The sequence below is a fragment of the Fimicolochytrium jonesii genome (assembly GCF_025526975.1).
Source record: "Fimicolochytrium jonesii strain JEL569 chromosome Unknown EV422scaffold_8, whole genome shotgun sequence".
NCBI classification, from domain to species: Eukaryota; Fungi; Chytridiomycota; class Chytridiomycetes; order Spizellomycetales; family Powellomycetaceae; genus Fimicolochytrium; species Fimicolochytrium jonesii.
Window position 1 is genome coordinate 197,643 of NW_026515675.1, and position 14,853 is coordinate 212,495.

The 14,853-nt window shown below is 53.6% G+C and overlaps 7 protein-coding genes across 7 annotated transcripts; 4 read left to right on the forward strand and 3 right to left on the reverse strand.

The window, feature by feature from the left end:
* Positions 1–11: 11 nt before the first annotated feature.
* On the reverse strand, positions 12–1,719 carry EV422DRAFT_525283 (tetrapyrrole biosynthesis, uroporphyrinogen III synthase). Its single transcript, XM_053070043.1, has one exon. The coding sequence runs from the start codon at positions 1,243–1,245 to the stop codon at positions 247–249; it is 999 nt and encodes a 332-aa protein (XP_052926415.1). The 5' UTR covers positions 1,246–1,719; the 3' UTR covers positions 12–246.
* Positions 1,526–3,150, forward strand: EV422DRAFT_413101 (uncharacterized protein). The gene has a single exon (XM_053067044.1). It carries the CDS (start codon positions 1,807–1,809, stop codon positions 2,974–2,976), a length of 1,170 nt encoding a protein of 389 aa, XP_052926416.1. The 5' UTR covers positions 1,526–1,806; the 3' UTR covers positions 2,977–3,150.
* A 43-nt stretch (positions 3,151–3,193) lies between these two features.
* EV422DRAFT_505521 (uncharacterized protein) lies at positions 3,194–4,302 on the reverse strand (the record flags this gene model as incomplete). Its single annotated transcript, XM_053068497.1, has 3 exons — positions 3,194–3,810; positions 3,893–4,109; positions 4,228–4,302. The coding sequence occupies 3 exons, from the start codon at positions 4,300–4,302 to the stop codon at positions 3,194–3,196; spliced, it is 909 nt and encodes a 302-aa protein (XP_052926417.1).
* Positions 4,303–6,872: 2,570 nt separating this feature from the next.
* On the forward strand, positions 6,873–7,721 carry EV422DRAFT_495256 (uncharacterized protein; the record flags this gene model as incomplete). The annotated part of the gene is made up of 1 exon (XM_053067803.1): positions 6,873–7,721. One exon carries the CDS (start codon positions 6,873–6,875, stop codon positions 7,719–7,721), a length of 849 nt encoding a protein of 282 aa, XP_052926418.1.
* Positions 7,722–7,996: 275 nt separating this feature from the next.
* On the forward strand, positions 7,997–10,744 carry EV422DRAFT_413145 (microtubule-binding protein MIP-T3-domain-containing protein). Its single transcript, XM_053067045.1, has 9 exons — positions 7,997–9,325; positions 9,392–9,554; positions 9,623–9,713; positions 9,784–9,829; positions 9,891–10,021; positions 10,106–10,269; positions 10,341–10,410; positions 10,482–10,520; positions 10,598–10,744. The coding sequence occupies exons 1-9, from the start codon at positions 8,272–8,274 to the stop codon at positions 10,649–10,651; spliced, it is 1,812 nt and encodes a 603-aa protein (XP_052926419.1). The 5' UTR covers positions 7,997–8,271; the 3' UTR covers positions 10,652–10,744.
* A 40-nt stretch (positions 10,745–10,784) lies between these two features.
* EV422DRAFT_505524 (uncharacterized protein) lies at positions 10,785–13,070 on the reverse strand (the record flags this gene model as incomplete). The annotated part of the gene is made up of 3 exons (XM_053068498.1): positions 10,785–11,455; positions 11,550–11,633; positions 11,678–13,070. 3 exons carry the CDS (start codon positions 13,068–13,070, stop codon positions 10,785–10,787), a joined length of 2,148 nt encoding a protein of 715 aa, XP_052926420.1.
* A 271-nt stretch (positions 13,071–13,341) lies between these two features.
* EV422DRAFT_413420 (optic atrophy 3 protein-domain-containing protein) lies at positions 13,342–14,837 on the forward strand. The gene is made up of 7 exons (XM_053067046.1): positions 13,342–13,614; positions 13,717–13,788; positions 13,853–13,858; positions 13,938–13,979; positions 14,054–14,088; positions 14,158–14,273; positions 14,331–14,837. Exons 1-7 carry the CDS (start codon positions 13,612–13,614, stop codon positions 14,705–14,707), a joined length of 651 nt encoding a protein of 216 aa, XP_052926421.1. The 5' UTR covers positions 13,342–13,611; the 3' UTR covers positions 14,708–14,837.
* The last annotated feature ends 16 nt before the right edge of the window (positions 14,838–14,853 follow it).

Here is a 14,853-nt window from a genome sequence, read left to right on the forward strand (position 1 = left end):
GCGCGATAAGCCTTCATTCTTGCAAACCCCAATCCCTTTCATAAGATACAGTACGTCTTTTATGTCGGCGTTGCTCAAACCCAGATTCTACTCTGATATGGCCGCAGCAAAGGAAGACCGTGGGAGTGAAATCTCAAATGAGCCGCCATGACATGCGCTAAAACTAATAGGTTCGCCGCCGTGTGTAAGTTATCCCACCCACCGGCCACATCACGGGAGCTTCTACTCGCAACTTGGGTAGAAACGTTAGGGTAAATCATCTCTATTCCGCCCCCCCAGAGCACATCGAACGACCTCCATCAACCCCTCAGGCCCCGGCCTCCCCGCCTCCGCATCAACCACTAGCCCCACCTCCCAAAGCCGTCGACTCGTTGTCGGTCCAATCGACGCTACCCTCGCCTCGCCCCAAACCGGAGACTTCCGTATCGCCTCCAATGCAACATCCACCCCTGACGGACTGAAAAAGACAACCCATGGTCTTTGTCCTGCGCCAGTCTCCAAGCGGATATTGTCCAGATCGGCATGGAATGTGGCGGAGGGTTTGGTCTCGTACACCACTATCTGCTCATACGCGACACCTGCTTCGCTTAGCCGGATGGGTAAGACGTCCCTGGCCTTGTCACCGGCCAAGAACAGATGCTTGGGTTGCACATGGTTCCCGGCCTGTATCGTCCCATGACATCCATGTTTGATGATCATTTCAGCAAGCGTAGCAGCCGTCCCGGCGTCCCCACCTATTGTGAAAAGCCCGGCGTCGAGAGCAGCAGACGCTGTTGCCTTTCCCACAACATAAACCGGCTTGGTGCGCCATGTCGCTATCACTTTGTCCTCAGTCCCTCCCTGGTTTGAGCACCTCTCCAAAGCCCTGATCAGCGCGCCAACAGCCCGCTGACTCGTCGCAATGACGGCGCAGAATTCGGACGAACGTGTCCGTAAGATCGTCGTCAGCGCATCTAGGTTGATGGTATCGTCATGTGATAGAACCGGAAGGAAGTGGGAATCGAAAATGGGTAGGCTGAATGCTGCAGCGTATTTGTCCGGCGCTGGAGGGGAGTGTACTGTTGGGGAGATGTCGTCTGTTGAGGCGCTTAGCGGTGAGCCTTTTTGGCGGAGGAAGAGGATTGGGATTGGAGGGGATGCGGCTGCCGCTTCCCTGTTTCGGGACTCGGCGGTTCGTAAGTGGTTGTTGAAGTCGGCCTCTGGGGGATTAGCTTCGGTTTGCATTGTGTGTGATGTCCCTGGCATCAGTCCCCGACGTGCTCCTTAGGCTGCCGCTCTTGCGCTAGCTTCGGCTATCCAGCGATTCTTGGCGAGGCGTTCTTCCAACCCAGCGTCTATCCAACGATTCGGAGCTGTTCAGCCAGTTCTTCGTTGACCCGCTGCCCCTCCTTCCGACGGACGCTCTTTCGGTTGTTTCTCCTTCAACTGTCGGGGTCCGTTTGGCGCCAGAGCTCTTCCGGCCGTCTCAGATCGTCAGCAAAAGAGATGTTGCTCGGCCAGGTCTTCTTCGAGCCGCGGGTCCTCGATCTCGGGATCGTCCCTCAAGCTAAAGCTCTTGCGCACGTTTCAGGTCCTCGTTAAAGTGATTCTGACACCGGCGTGCGCGCGCCAGGTGAAGGCTGAAGTTGTGCAGGGTCGGACGGTGGTGAAATGTTCAAGGAGGCCAGTTGAACCTGGAGAGTCCCCTTGCGCTCCTTGCGTCCCTCCTCACGCCTTTCCTCCCACTTTTTCCAACCCACTTGCTTTCAGGATCCCACGCAAAAACCGCAAGATCATATAGCATTCCACCCAAAACCCCCTTCAGAAATGGGCACAACAAACAGCACACCAACCTCCTCCCAGCAAACACCCCTCTCCAAGCTCGACGCCGAATTCCTCACCCAATACGCCGCCCTCAAATCCCGCGCCCTGAACTGGTCAAAAGAATCCGTGCTGATCCTCAAAGGGAATGAGTTTATCCTGTTGTCGTTGCCTAGCCCGCGGCCTGCGTCTGTTGGACTGGTTGAGGATGACACGGCGGGGATGACAACACAGGGGAGGAGGGGATCTTTTTGCCTCCCCACAAGTCCCACCCGCCGTTCAACAAATGGTTGCGCATCCCAACAAAGACAACATCCCTCCCTCACCCCCCACCCGCACCTAACACGCACAACACACACCCTCCACATCCCCCTCTTCCACGAGCTCAAATCCCTCTGCCACATCCCGTTGGCAATCCTCGCCGCCATCGCGGGGGACATTGACCACCGTCAGGCAAGGGCGGCGTTGAGGAGGGTTTGGGAGGGGGCGAGGGATGTTGAGAGGACGATGCGGGACGGTGGGGGGTATTGTTTGAGTGAGGAGCAGAGGGAGAGGAATTTGGAGTTGGTGCGGAGGACTGTGGTGTTGTTGGAGGGGGTTGTTGGTGGGGAGACGAGGGAAGAGCGGGTTGTAATTGTTGAGAAGGATGGGAGTGAATTTGAAGGAAAGGGTGTGCTGACGAAAGACGATGTAAGCACGTACATCCGGTCGCTCCGGCAGACCTTCTCGCGCAACATGTGGGACGCTACGCAAGATTGTCTACTGGCCATGGACGCCGCCCTCCGCTCCATTCTCTCCGAGCACGTAGAAACACTACATGGCAAGAAACTGCATATCGTAGTCCAGGGCGAACACATGCCCGCCCGCGACAACATGTTCGTCCAATACTTCTTAGCTGCGACGGGGACGGAGAAGGAAGGGGAGGGGGTATACTACTGCTCGCCGAAGCTGAGTGAGGAGGAGGTTGTCGGGATCGTGCAGCAGCATATTACGGACGGGTTGGTGGGGTGGCAGGTTTTTGGGGATAGGGAGAGGATGCATTCGGATTTGCTGGCGCCGTCGGCGCATAAGATACTGGATGAATGGAAGGCGGAGGGTAGATTGCCGTATGGGGAGCTGCTAGATGGGAGAGAGGCTGCTCAAATGAAGTGCCCATTTTTGAATGGAAGTCTCTGATGCAACTACTCAGTAACCAGCTCACTGATTCTGCGGAGAGGCTTGAACGAACAATGCGAAGGTGTAAATGTGAAATCACGATGTCAAAAGACAGTAATCAAAAAGGTTATGGGGACAGTGTGATGAAGTGCGGGAATATGTTGGTTCCCTAGAGTATATATTGCGCAACGGAACGAAAGAGACTCTTCTGTATAATGAAATCCCCAGAAAGAGACGCTTATTCGTCGGCCTCCTGGCCAAGCTTGCGCAAGAAAGCGTCTTTCTTCTGCTTGACGCGGTCCCGACGCTGCTTGAGGTTGAGGCGCGTCTTGAAGTACTTGCCGTGCTGCTTCTTCTTGTCCTCGGCAGTCATGGGCTTGCGCTCCTTCTTCTCGGGGGACGGGTCCTCGCGGATCTTGGCGTGGGCACCAGAGTAGATGTCCTCGAGGTCATCACCCTCGATCTCGTCCTCGATGAAAGAGGCGAACTGACGCTTGTAGGCCTCGTCATCTTCCTCCTGGAGGTACTCCATGTAGTCGGCGACGTGACGACCGAAGATGTAGTTGCGGACAAGCTCGGCGTCCAGCTCTTTGCCGTCCCATCCGGGGAAACGGGACTCGCTGTGAGGAACACGGAGACCTCCGTCGGCGGCACCCTTGAGGACACCGAAGATACGGGAACCGGTGGTGGAGCGACGGAGACCGGTGTCAAGGAAGGCGGTGAAGGGCCTGGGTCCATCGTCGATGTCCTCAACCTCGTACTTCTCACCATCGGGCTCGGTCTGACCCTCGTACTTGCTGTCGAGGCCGAGCTTGTTGAGCACACGACGGGCAAGCAACAGACCGGTGGCGTAGGCTATCAACAGCGAAAAACATAACCCATCAGTTCCCACTTCTGCCATTCCAACCCTTTTCGCACACAACTCCCGAAAACTCACCAGCAGCCCAGTTGGTCAAACCGTGCTTGATGCCGAAGCGGGGAAGCTCGTGAGCGTAAGCAGCAGCGAGAACAACATCACCCTGGAGCTTGGCGTAGACAATTTGGGTGATAATGTCCTTGTTGGTGATACGGACAACGAGACGGTACTTGGGCGAGTTGTACTTGTTCTTCGCCTGGGTTACCAAACGCTTACGCGCATAGTAGTCCGTCTTTCCCTACAATTCCCATGCAACAAAGTCGATGTCAGGCGTAGGTTCCAGGACGCAATTCCATTCCACCCGCTTCTCGATTTTCCCAAGCCCTAATTCCGACGCGGGAGTGTCTAATTCGTACCTCTCTCCTACGACGGTACTTGGTCTGGTACCGCTTGTAGTAGGCCTTGTTCTTAACTTGCTTGACGAAAGGCATGGTTATGATCTCCCCGAGGGTTGCAGCGAGATTCGTCAATAGCGATAGGAGGAGAAAACGTATTTGGGTGAGGGCGCTCGAAGAAAACTGCCAGACCGCTCTTTCTTTCCGCAGCACGTGACACAGCATTGTCCGTCACATGACTTACAATTGAACTCGCGCTGTTGATGTCACAAACTCCGGCTTCACTGCTCTTTCAGAAAATACTTGATGCCGAAAAAAGGCGAAGCGAAACGGACTTAACGGTGAACATATAAGAGCTCTGCGTTGTGAGTATCGCCCTCTTAGCCCGCAAGTATCTGCCCCTCTTGTTTTGTCCGGTTTTCATTTGTACTCAAGGGAAATTTCACTAGGTTAGCGCGTGGAAGTTCCCATATTCCTTTCGGGTGCACCTGAGGTTTGGCTGCTCTCTACTCACCCACAAAGAATGTCTCAGCAAAAGACTATTCGCATCTATGACGGGTCTAGGCGTGTCTCGAGCCTTAATGTCTCAGAAGACAACGCTAATAAGGTTGCGAGAAGGTGCAGGCAAAGCTTCGGCTGGAAACAGCACCTACCGCTCTCTTCCGCCTACGCAAAAACTGCGAAGAGATTGACACCACTGTTCCGCCACTGCATCTATATCGCAAGGATTTGTTCGCTAAACTCGAAGATGAGGGCGATTACTCAAGTCAGTTTGTGTTGCGCTCGGATTTTCCACCATTCCTAACATTGAGAAATGCGCACATCATAATGTTCGCGAGCAGGACGACATCACACTTCACTCATTTCCACCTTCCGTTTCCGCGAAGTGCGAGTAATTTGCTCATAGAGGCAAAGCTGTGATGCTCAAGAGCTACCGATTTCCCCCAGACGCCACGTGCGATGTACATCCCATCGCTAAGTGCGGGGAAAGGGGAGTCTACTTCCAGCAATCCGGAACTCTGAAGATTTGCTAATTGCACTGGAACAGGAGAACTCTGCGACTTGACACCGATCGCCAACGGGTCTGAGCGTTGCAGTTCACCTAACTCGACGTGGTGCAAAGTTGCCGGAATCCAGCTTCAGCAGGCTGGAGAGGAATCGTACTCCCTGCTGAGGCTGGGTTCTGACTAGCTGTTGGGGTTTATCATTCTTGATTTTGTCAAAAGGAGGTGTAAGATACACCCGTTTAGTTGAAGTGGGTATTGTTGTGCTATGCGCCGTAAAGGACTCCCTACCCCTGATGCAGGCTGGGATATTCTTCCTGTTCGGGTTCATCATTCTTAACCTCGTCAAAGGGGAGGCATGACCTATCTCCGTTCATTGGAGTAGTGCTGTGCTATAAGATCTTGCTCTCGTATTCACCGCTATTTACAGCGGTCTGGACTATAATGTCTCTGCTTGGCGAATTGTGTCTCTTATCTTGCTCCCGCTCGTTCTCACGCCTGCTCAGGACGATTCCATCACGTGTCGTAAATGTCAGAGTGGCTGTCCTATACCTTCCGTAGTATACTGGGGCTGGGGATGTTCGTGGGCTTTTCCTTAATACAAGTCATATTGGGGGGAAACCCGACTCGAAGTTATCGTCGACGAGGAGAGAACGCGTCGGCTTCTGTATACAGTATATACGGCTTACTTGAAACGCGTCCAGCTTCTTTTCTTCTCTGCGAAAGAACGAATCTCAGGCTGTCAATACCGAAACACCGGGGAAGTAGCAACAAGAAACGTTATCTGCGTCCGGTTGGCGTTGTACGAGAGTAACGGCAGAAAAGTTGGTGTCGGAAGCCCAAAAATAACGAGATTAGAGGCGGGGCCAGGGCCTAGTAGTCGCAGTAGTCGGGACTCGGGTGGCTCAAAACAGTAGAATCGCCATATGGATATCCGTATCTGTCGATCCAGGCTCAAGCTGGGTTTCCGTATCTAACTCCGTCTTTGCCTCCCGACTCTGAAATGGATAATTTTCTACGTGGGGGACATAAAAAGCGTATTTTGGGCCTGTCTCGACGCCTCAAACCTGCATTTCCGCATTACTCGAAATTTGTGCAAACCCTTCCCCTGTCCCCGTGAGTGCCTATATACATTCAAAACCGTGCATTGGCGCTCGATGGCTGCGATGGTGCATCTAGGCTATGATCTACTGCATTTTTTTCTGGGAGACGGAGACGAAGTGGATGAAGCCGCTGTAAAACAGCGCCTATGTGCCCAAAAGCGGGCCTCGGGCTTCCGCAAACTGGCTTCAATGGGTGGGAAAGCGAGAATGGACGCAAGACTGCTACGAACAGACTTGTAGTGGTCTGGAATGTTTGGTCTGCGCGAAAGGCCCGCCGCGGGGTCTGAGAGAATGGCTTGAGCCTTGCCCGCGCGCCTATAAAGAGAGGCCCGCCCAACAGATCCCTCTCTCGAACAACACAACTTCATAACCTTCCTACTTCATTTGTTCCTCGTCTACCGTCAACATGAAGTTCTCTTCCGTCACCGCGCTGGTCTTCGCGTCCGCATGGACTGTCAACGCCGCGGTCATTACCACCACCACGCCCGCAGCCACCACGACCAAGGTCGTCACAGCCGCCCCAGCCGCGCCTACCGTCGATGTTGTCAAGTACAAGGTCATGGAAGCCGCAGCTCTCAAGAAAGCCTCGAAGAACAAGAACTTCCAGGCCGTGAAAAAGTTCTGGGACAGCTTCATCTACCCCAGGAACGTCGAGGTGGTCAAGGGAAAGGACCCCGAGGGCATCTTCGCCGAGAACATGAAGGGCCGCGTTGACATCACGCGCAACTTCGATGGCAAGGAACTCAACATTGAGTACCTGTTCGGTCTCTTTGTCGGACCCACCACGAGCACGCAGTTCACCCTCATCCCCGTCCCCGTCAACTACACGTTCTCCGAGTTCGTTACCGCTGACAACGTTGCGTCGACATCCGTCATCGTCAACCTCAAGCACCTTGCTTCGGGTGTTACGACCCCTATCCAAATCGACTCGTTCACTCGCTACGACAAAGATGGAAAGTTAGCCCAATACGACGCCATCTTCCGTCGCATCAGTCTGCAGCTCACCGCCGTCGTCCAGCGCATGGCGCCCTACATCCTCACCGAGTACGCCAAGTTCACCAAGGCGGCTCCTCCGGCTCCCACCGCCGAGAACGTGCAAAAGGCTCTCGTCGTGCTGCAAGCCGACAGTATCTGCAACACGGCCGCCACTTCCTGCACCGGCGCCCTCTCGCAGTACTCGTCTTACGCTGAGTGCTTCAACTTCCTCACCACCCAGATCCGGTTCGGTACCGCGTACGAGGGAGGTCAGAACACCCTGTGGTGCCGCACTGTGCACCAACAGATGGTCCCTTTGGCTCCCGAGGTGCACTGCCCCCACATCGGCAAGACCGGCGGAGGTCAATGTACCGACTTCCAGTACGAGGACTTCATGATACCTTTTTACGACGCTCCCTTCATTGCTTCTTAGTCGATGGGAATGCCGCGCTTTAGTTTTGTAAATATACCTAATGACCAACCTTAGACATGACCAACCTTAGACATTTTATAAATTACATTTAAGCTCCTTTCCTGAGCCCTATCTCATACTTGCCGAAATGAAACCCACTCCTATAAGCATCTGCAGATAGCTCATGGACTTCCGTCCTAGCATCCGCTCTTCTTCTCTCAGTCAGCCCTCATTTTCTGGCTGACAACCAAGGAAAAGATTCGAGTGATGCTGGGATCTTACTTCGCCATGCGCTCTCTTACTCACAGAGCTCTCACACAAGGCTTCAAGTTGTTCTCCTGAACATGTCTTCGTGTGATCGCTTTGCAGCACATGTACAGTACAGACCGTACATGCATACAGTACGGCTCAGAAACGACGCGTTAGCTGAGGTAATACGCGCCCGCAAGTTTTTGGTGAATCCGACGTCAACAGTTGGATCTTCGATTTCGTGCAAACGCCTGGCTCTTGCTTTACCAGCTCTCCCGTCAACCTATACCAACACCCATTATAATCACTCTGACTGGCAGCCATGGCCTCTTCACTAGAAGAAACGGTAGCCCAATCGATCGAGATCTTGACCAAAGTAGTTAAAAAGACTCCACTGACGCCGAAACTGCTGTCAAAGCCACCATTCAGATACCTCCATGATCTGATCAGCGAAGTCATATCGACTTCAGATTTCGGAAGCGGTCTATTCACCGAGGACGAAAGCAAATCAGAGAATGTGAAAGATAAGGAGGCCAAAGTAGCCTACTTGACGAAAATCATCGATTGCGTGGGCATCGCAACCGAGGCGGACGTCAAGGCCAACCCGTTGAAGATCGTGGCGGGGCTGGAGGCGGAGGAGACGAATGCGTTTTTGCAGGCATTGGGGAGGGCGGCGGTGCAGAAAGTGGAGAGCTCGGATGCAGTGAAGAGAGTTCTGGCTGGGGAGCATCAAGGGGCTGCGCCGAAACGACGGAAGTCGAGAGATGCGTCGGTGGGAGAGAAACCTGCTGGGGAGAAGCTGCAAGCGACGAGAGTGGGGAAGAGCACGACGAATTTACGAGGCGGGAAGTCGGATGCATCGCTGGAAAAGCAGGCCTCATCAGCAGCGGTAGCGTCATCCAGCAAAAAGTCGAAAGAGAACCTGGCCAAAGGGGCATCGCAGAGTAATCTATCGAAAGACAAAGATGAAGCGAAACCGCAGACCTCGCCGCGGAAGTCGAGGGATAATCTCGCCCATCGAGAGTCAGATAAGAGCGATATAAGAAAATCGAAAGACGCACTGGCGTCGACATCACAGTCAAACCTACGGGAGAAGCGAGAACGGGATAAAGAGTCCGCCGCTGCCGCTGCACGAGGGAAATCGGCGACAAGGAAAGAAGGGGAAGAGAGTAAACCTACCCCATCTTCGGCGCCCCCAGCAGCGATGAAAGATAAGGGGTTAGATTCGCGTTCGATTCCTGCGGAACCAGAGCAGATTGAGCAGCCACGACAGGATGTGTCCCCGCCACCTTCGGCGAGACGAGAAGACCGTGAGGCAGCAGATAAACCGCCAGCGATACCCAGTTCCGCTCCATCAGCGCCATCAGACGACTTAGGTATGCTTCAAGGCTGTCCTGCGTAGGTAATCAGGGAGAGGTGTCTCAACCATTCCGCGACCTTAGTGCCGGATGAATCCGTCCGAGCAGCAGCAGCAGCCGTTGCGATTGACAGCGAGGACCGGCAAGCACGGATGGCTGCGACGACACGACGAATGCGACCAGCAAGTGCACGGCCAGCGCCGCCAAGACAGAGAGCGCCGGAAGTCGCACTGGAAGAGGTTCCCAAGTAAGCATCTACTCTCGATGTACAACGGTCAAAGTTGTCCTAGGATATTCTCACATGCCCGTCTACAGAAATGTCCCAACAATCTACACCGACACGAAACAGGACGATCCGGACGATTTCGTGGTAATAGCACATGATGCGGACGATATCCCGACATTTGTGAGTGGACATCGTGAATGCAAGCATGTTCGGCACGCACTCATCATGCTACTCCATGTACTCATTGTAGGCATCCGCCGAGACGACTGGTGGGCCGCTTGCTGATGAGCACCACGGTAAGATCCCATTCTGATGGGCTATGCCTTGGAACCCCTCACCAACCTTGGACATGTGCAGGTGGTCTCGTCCGCACCATCCTGCAAACGAAACAAGACCTCGAAGGGTCGAAAGACGGCAATGGTGCAGATGCGGGAGCCGACATGCGCGCAAAGTCAGGGCCTAAGGATCGTGCGGGGGGTATAAAAGAAGTATGACTTTAAATACGGACATCTTCCTTTAGCTGTCTGAGCACACATATTGATCTTCATTCGGAATCCCATCTCGACACATAGATCGAAGCCCTCCGCGAATCCATCCAAGCCCTGACACGCAGCACGAATCCCCTTGGCAAAACAATGGATTACATGCAGGAAGACGTGGACAGCATGAACAGGGAGTTGGAGATGTGGCGGTCGGAACATCTGAAGTATTTGAAAGTGTATGAGGAGGAACTGCGGTATGTTGTCGGGCGTCCGCGGGGTGTATTGGATGTTTCCGCGGTCTCTGATTTTTTACATCTGGCGACAGGATAAGTGCAGAGGAACTTGCCCCGTTGGAAAGCCAGTTGAAGGCCGTCGAGGCCGCGATTGAGGAGCAGGTAATGTACCGCCAACGATGCTAACCTATTAGCCCCAGGGGAGTCGCATCTTACGCCATTGATTCTTACAGCTCGACGTAATCAGCACAACAAAAGCGTCCATAATACAGGTATGCCCCCTTGCGTCGTCTCGGGTGGGCTTTCCCATAACTTTGTGCTCATCTTCTCCGTTCTCCAACTCCAACAGAACGAAACAATGGTGCAAACCCTCCTGCAAGGGATATCAAAAGGGGGAGTATGAAATAAGACCATTATATGTATTTCCAAAAAACCGTCTCTCCTTATGTACAATGATGCCCATCCACGCAAAATGGGATCCCCGCTCTGCATCCTCCTGTATACCAACACTCTCACTGCTACATAATTAGTTGCTTTCAACCTTGCGCTGCTTGGGTCCCCTGTACCGACGGTACCTCGGCTGCAATAATGGCTACTGTGGAGGTTCCTGCGACGGGTATTGAAGGAGCAGAGGTACTCGGTGGGGTGACTACGGTGCTCAACGCAGGCAGCCCCTTCACCTTTTCCTCATCTGGTAATGGCGGGATATGCCCTGCTTCAAAATCCGGCACGACCGAGTCGATTTCGTCCTTCCCCTCCACATAATCAAACGGTGGAAAGACCGGCTGCGACTCCCGTGATCCCCCACCACCGACGCCCGCCCCATTGGCAAACGCTACCCCCCTCCGTTTATTCTCGTTCAGGATCGTCCGTCGCTTATTCGTGGTCGAGATATCCGACGCTTTCGGTGGCGTGTCGGTGATGCCTCTGCCCTCGCATGTTGGACACGTTATGCAGTTGGAGCAACGTTCGCCTTCCGGGCCGATGTGGGGTGTTGGTGGGTTGGTGGTGGAGGAGGACACGAAGAAGGAACTGATGGACGGTGGCGTGGTGGATAAGGACGAGGGCATTGATGTGGTGGTCGAGGTGGAGGAGAAGGTGGTTGGTGGAGGTGGTGGAGCAGTACTCGGCCGAGGGTGAATGAAGCCACGGGCGTCGCAGTCTCGGCAGGTGTACTTGTCGTCCAGCATGCCCGACCCGCCGCATTCTGCAATACAAATGACATGTCGTAAGCACTGATTCCCCAGAATATTGAAAATTTGCTTGATGCGCATAGAGTGAAACCCATTGCGATTGCTCACCTGAACAATCTGAGCATTTCTTGCACCGGATGCCTGGCTCGGTTCTGTGCCTTATCTCTGTATTCTCGTGCCTCCACCCTTTGCCTGGTGAGAGAATCAACAGCGATGTTTGAGTAAACGATTTTCACATTCCGCGGTCAACCAGAAGGGGCGGACGGTAAACGTGACGAAATCTTTACCTTCACATTTCCAGCACTGCACCCTCTCACTTGCCAGGTCGTACGACACCATCAGATTCTTCCGCGTTTTATCTCTCTGGTTGTCAAGATACGTGATCTTCATCGGCATCTCGGCAAGCAGCCCAGAGGACAACTCGGTTCTCCTAGCATGTGCCTGAGGATTCGTGCTTTCACCCAACTCCGCTACCACTTTGTTGATCTTCTTCGACAGCATAGCAGCGGGATCCTCCTGGGATGAGAGGAACCTGCCAGGGCCCAACTGCACATTGGGGCCGAGAGAGCGCATGTGCTCTCGCATATAGTGTACTTCCGAGAACAGGTTGCTCAGTTGGGTCTCGAGGTAGTGTATGTGATGCTTCAGAGGTTCCAGTCGTGCTGCTACTATAGATTCGACGATTTCGAAGGAAGGGTATCCATGTTGCTGGGTATCGTGAGAATAGAACGTCGAGCCGGTCCGGTTCGTGCTGCCAGTGTGGCCGGTGGCGTTTGTTGATAGCGAGTGGATGGAGGGGGTCGACTGCCGGTAGGCCTGATAGCCTACCTTGGGGTGTTTGTCAAGGGGAATATCATCATCGTCTTCGCGTGCGGAGGACGGATCACTGCTATCGGTTCCGGAAGCTAGATGCATAACCGACAAGCGATGAACAACGAGCGGTACGTCATCGTCATCAACGTTCGCCGCAACACCACTCGACTTTGGCGCCGACATGGTGGGACCCGCGTGCTGATGCAGTGGTACATCATCGTCATCGATATCCTGCGCAACAGCACTCGACTTTGGCGTCGGCATGAACAGACCTGCGTGTTGATGTAGTGGTGCATCATCGTCGCTGTCAGGGTCGGCCGCCGCTGCCTTCTTTGACGCGGCCGTATGTTGCGCTAAGTGGTGTGTAAGCGGAAGGTCATCATCATCGTCGTCGGCCTTGTCGCCAATTGCTGCTGGCACAGATGGCTTCGCATCGACCCCATCTCCGCCGCCAACCTTTCCATTAGACTCATCTGACGGGGCGTGCGCCATATTCGAGGCATCGTTACCAATGGTATGCCCCGTTTTGAGCGCTGGCTCAGATGATCCATTGATGCCGCGTCCATCCACCCCTCGCCCCATGTCGCCAACGCCCCGCTCTTCATATTGCATGGTAGTCAGCGGTTTGTCGTCATCCCCATCGCCCGTAGGACTACGCGCTGCGACTTCGGTTTCGGCATTCGCGACCGTTGGAACCTCGTCGGAGAAGATACCCTTCATCTGAAAAGGTGAAAATGGAGTCGCGGTGGCTACACTAGGCTTCGCATTCTGCGAAGGTATAGGAATACCCGGCTTTTCTCGTTCATGGGCACTCATTGATTCACAAATGTTGCGTTACGGCTGGAGATTATTGTCTTCGAAAAGCGGTGAGCGGTTGAGACTCTTCCAATATGGATACGTGAAGCGCAACGGTGCGCTAACTGTCCGTCCGCAATGTTGGCTCACATCCTAAAATTAGCCGGCTCCCACCGCGATTACAAGCTTAACCTTGTGGACTTTCCGCTGGGTAGCTAGCTACGTGAACTTCGACCGTCGAGCGGGTTGCTGCACCATTCCTCTCAACCTGATGCGGAACCCCCCACTGTCCAACACGAGGTCTTGTCGAGCGAGCGTGTGGGAAAACGGACGGATGTCGGAAGCGTCAGGGGCGTCGGAATGTTGCGGCCTGCCGTTCAGGACTGTTCAGGATTGTTCAACGTGTCCACCAAGTTGGCACCAACCCCTCCAACCCTGACCAACCAACCGATCTTGGAAACTGCACACCTGCATCCTCCGATATTAGACATGCCCCTGAACGTGAACCCGTAGAATAGACAGGTCCTCCTCGAAACAGGACCCTCAAACCAAGTAACTCACAATGGTATACCTTGCAATCTCGCTACTACTCGCGTTCTGACTTTGCGAACCGTGCAACCCTGTCTACAGAAGACCCTCTAACATTTTCGTTTTCGCACTCCTCCAGGCGACGATTAAACTGGGCTCCCTGCTGATAAAGACCCTCTCGAAGCCTCTTGCAAACTCAATAAAACAGCAGGTACGTAAATGCCGTTTGACAGTTGCATATCTCCGCGTGAGCACTCATTTGGCTGTCCTTCCAGGCTAAGGTATGCCCGATAACGATGTCCCGACAGTGTGGCGAGACGTTGTAGCGGAATGGAGGATACTCAACCTTGGAACGTCTAGAACCACCCAGCATTCAAGGATTTTTGTATAGGAGTAGCACAGGTGAAAACCGATCATATTCCATGTCCGACCGTTGGCTCTGGAATGAACGTGATAGTAACTCTCACGACCAACAGAAAACGCATCAATGGGAGCACACTCTCAAGACTCGGTATGATTGGCAATTGCTCAGAACAAAGATCTCAACACGTGTACTCAATGCCATGATCTGATGAAACAGGTTCTTGGGTTACCCAAAAGAAAGCATCCGGCCGCTGAATGACACCCGAGCCGTAGAAGCAGGGGCAAATTTCATGTCAGAGTCTATAATTTTCTCCGTCGCCGTCGCAACAATATGTAAGAATTGAGAGCAGGATTGGCATTTTTGCATCTCTCGCTTCTAAATTAGAACAGTGGCAGAAACATACCGCTCCAGCCGAGCATCCACAAAACGGCGGCGTGATGTGGACGACAGTATCGAGGAAATGTTAGAAAGGCATGAAGGGTACAACGAACGGATAGGACAGTTGGAGGAGAATGTGATGCGGTTGACCAAGGAGGTGGAGACGCTGAAAACGGAAAATCGGGAACTGAGGGCTGGGATTGGATGGTTAGGGAGGGCAGTAGGGGTGAAATGGGAAGGGGATCGCCAGGATATGATGCGAAAGCTGGCAAAGGTGGGTTTTGTGAGAGCGTGCGAGTTGGACACTGGGGAGCATATCGGTAGGGGTCCTGCTGGGGGTGGGAACGGGAACGTAACGAACGTTGCCGGCGTGGTTACCCTTCGGTAACGGTGAAATGAACACGGCTTATTTGATTATTGATGCGACGTGGAGACTTGACGGGACGCACTATAGCATGTCGCCTATGTATATATATACGCAAAAATCACGCATGTGCGACTTTCGTCTCATTATTCTGCCGAGAGCGATGCGAT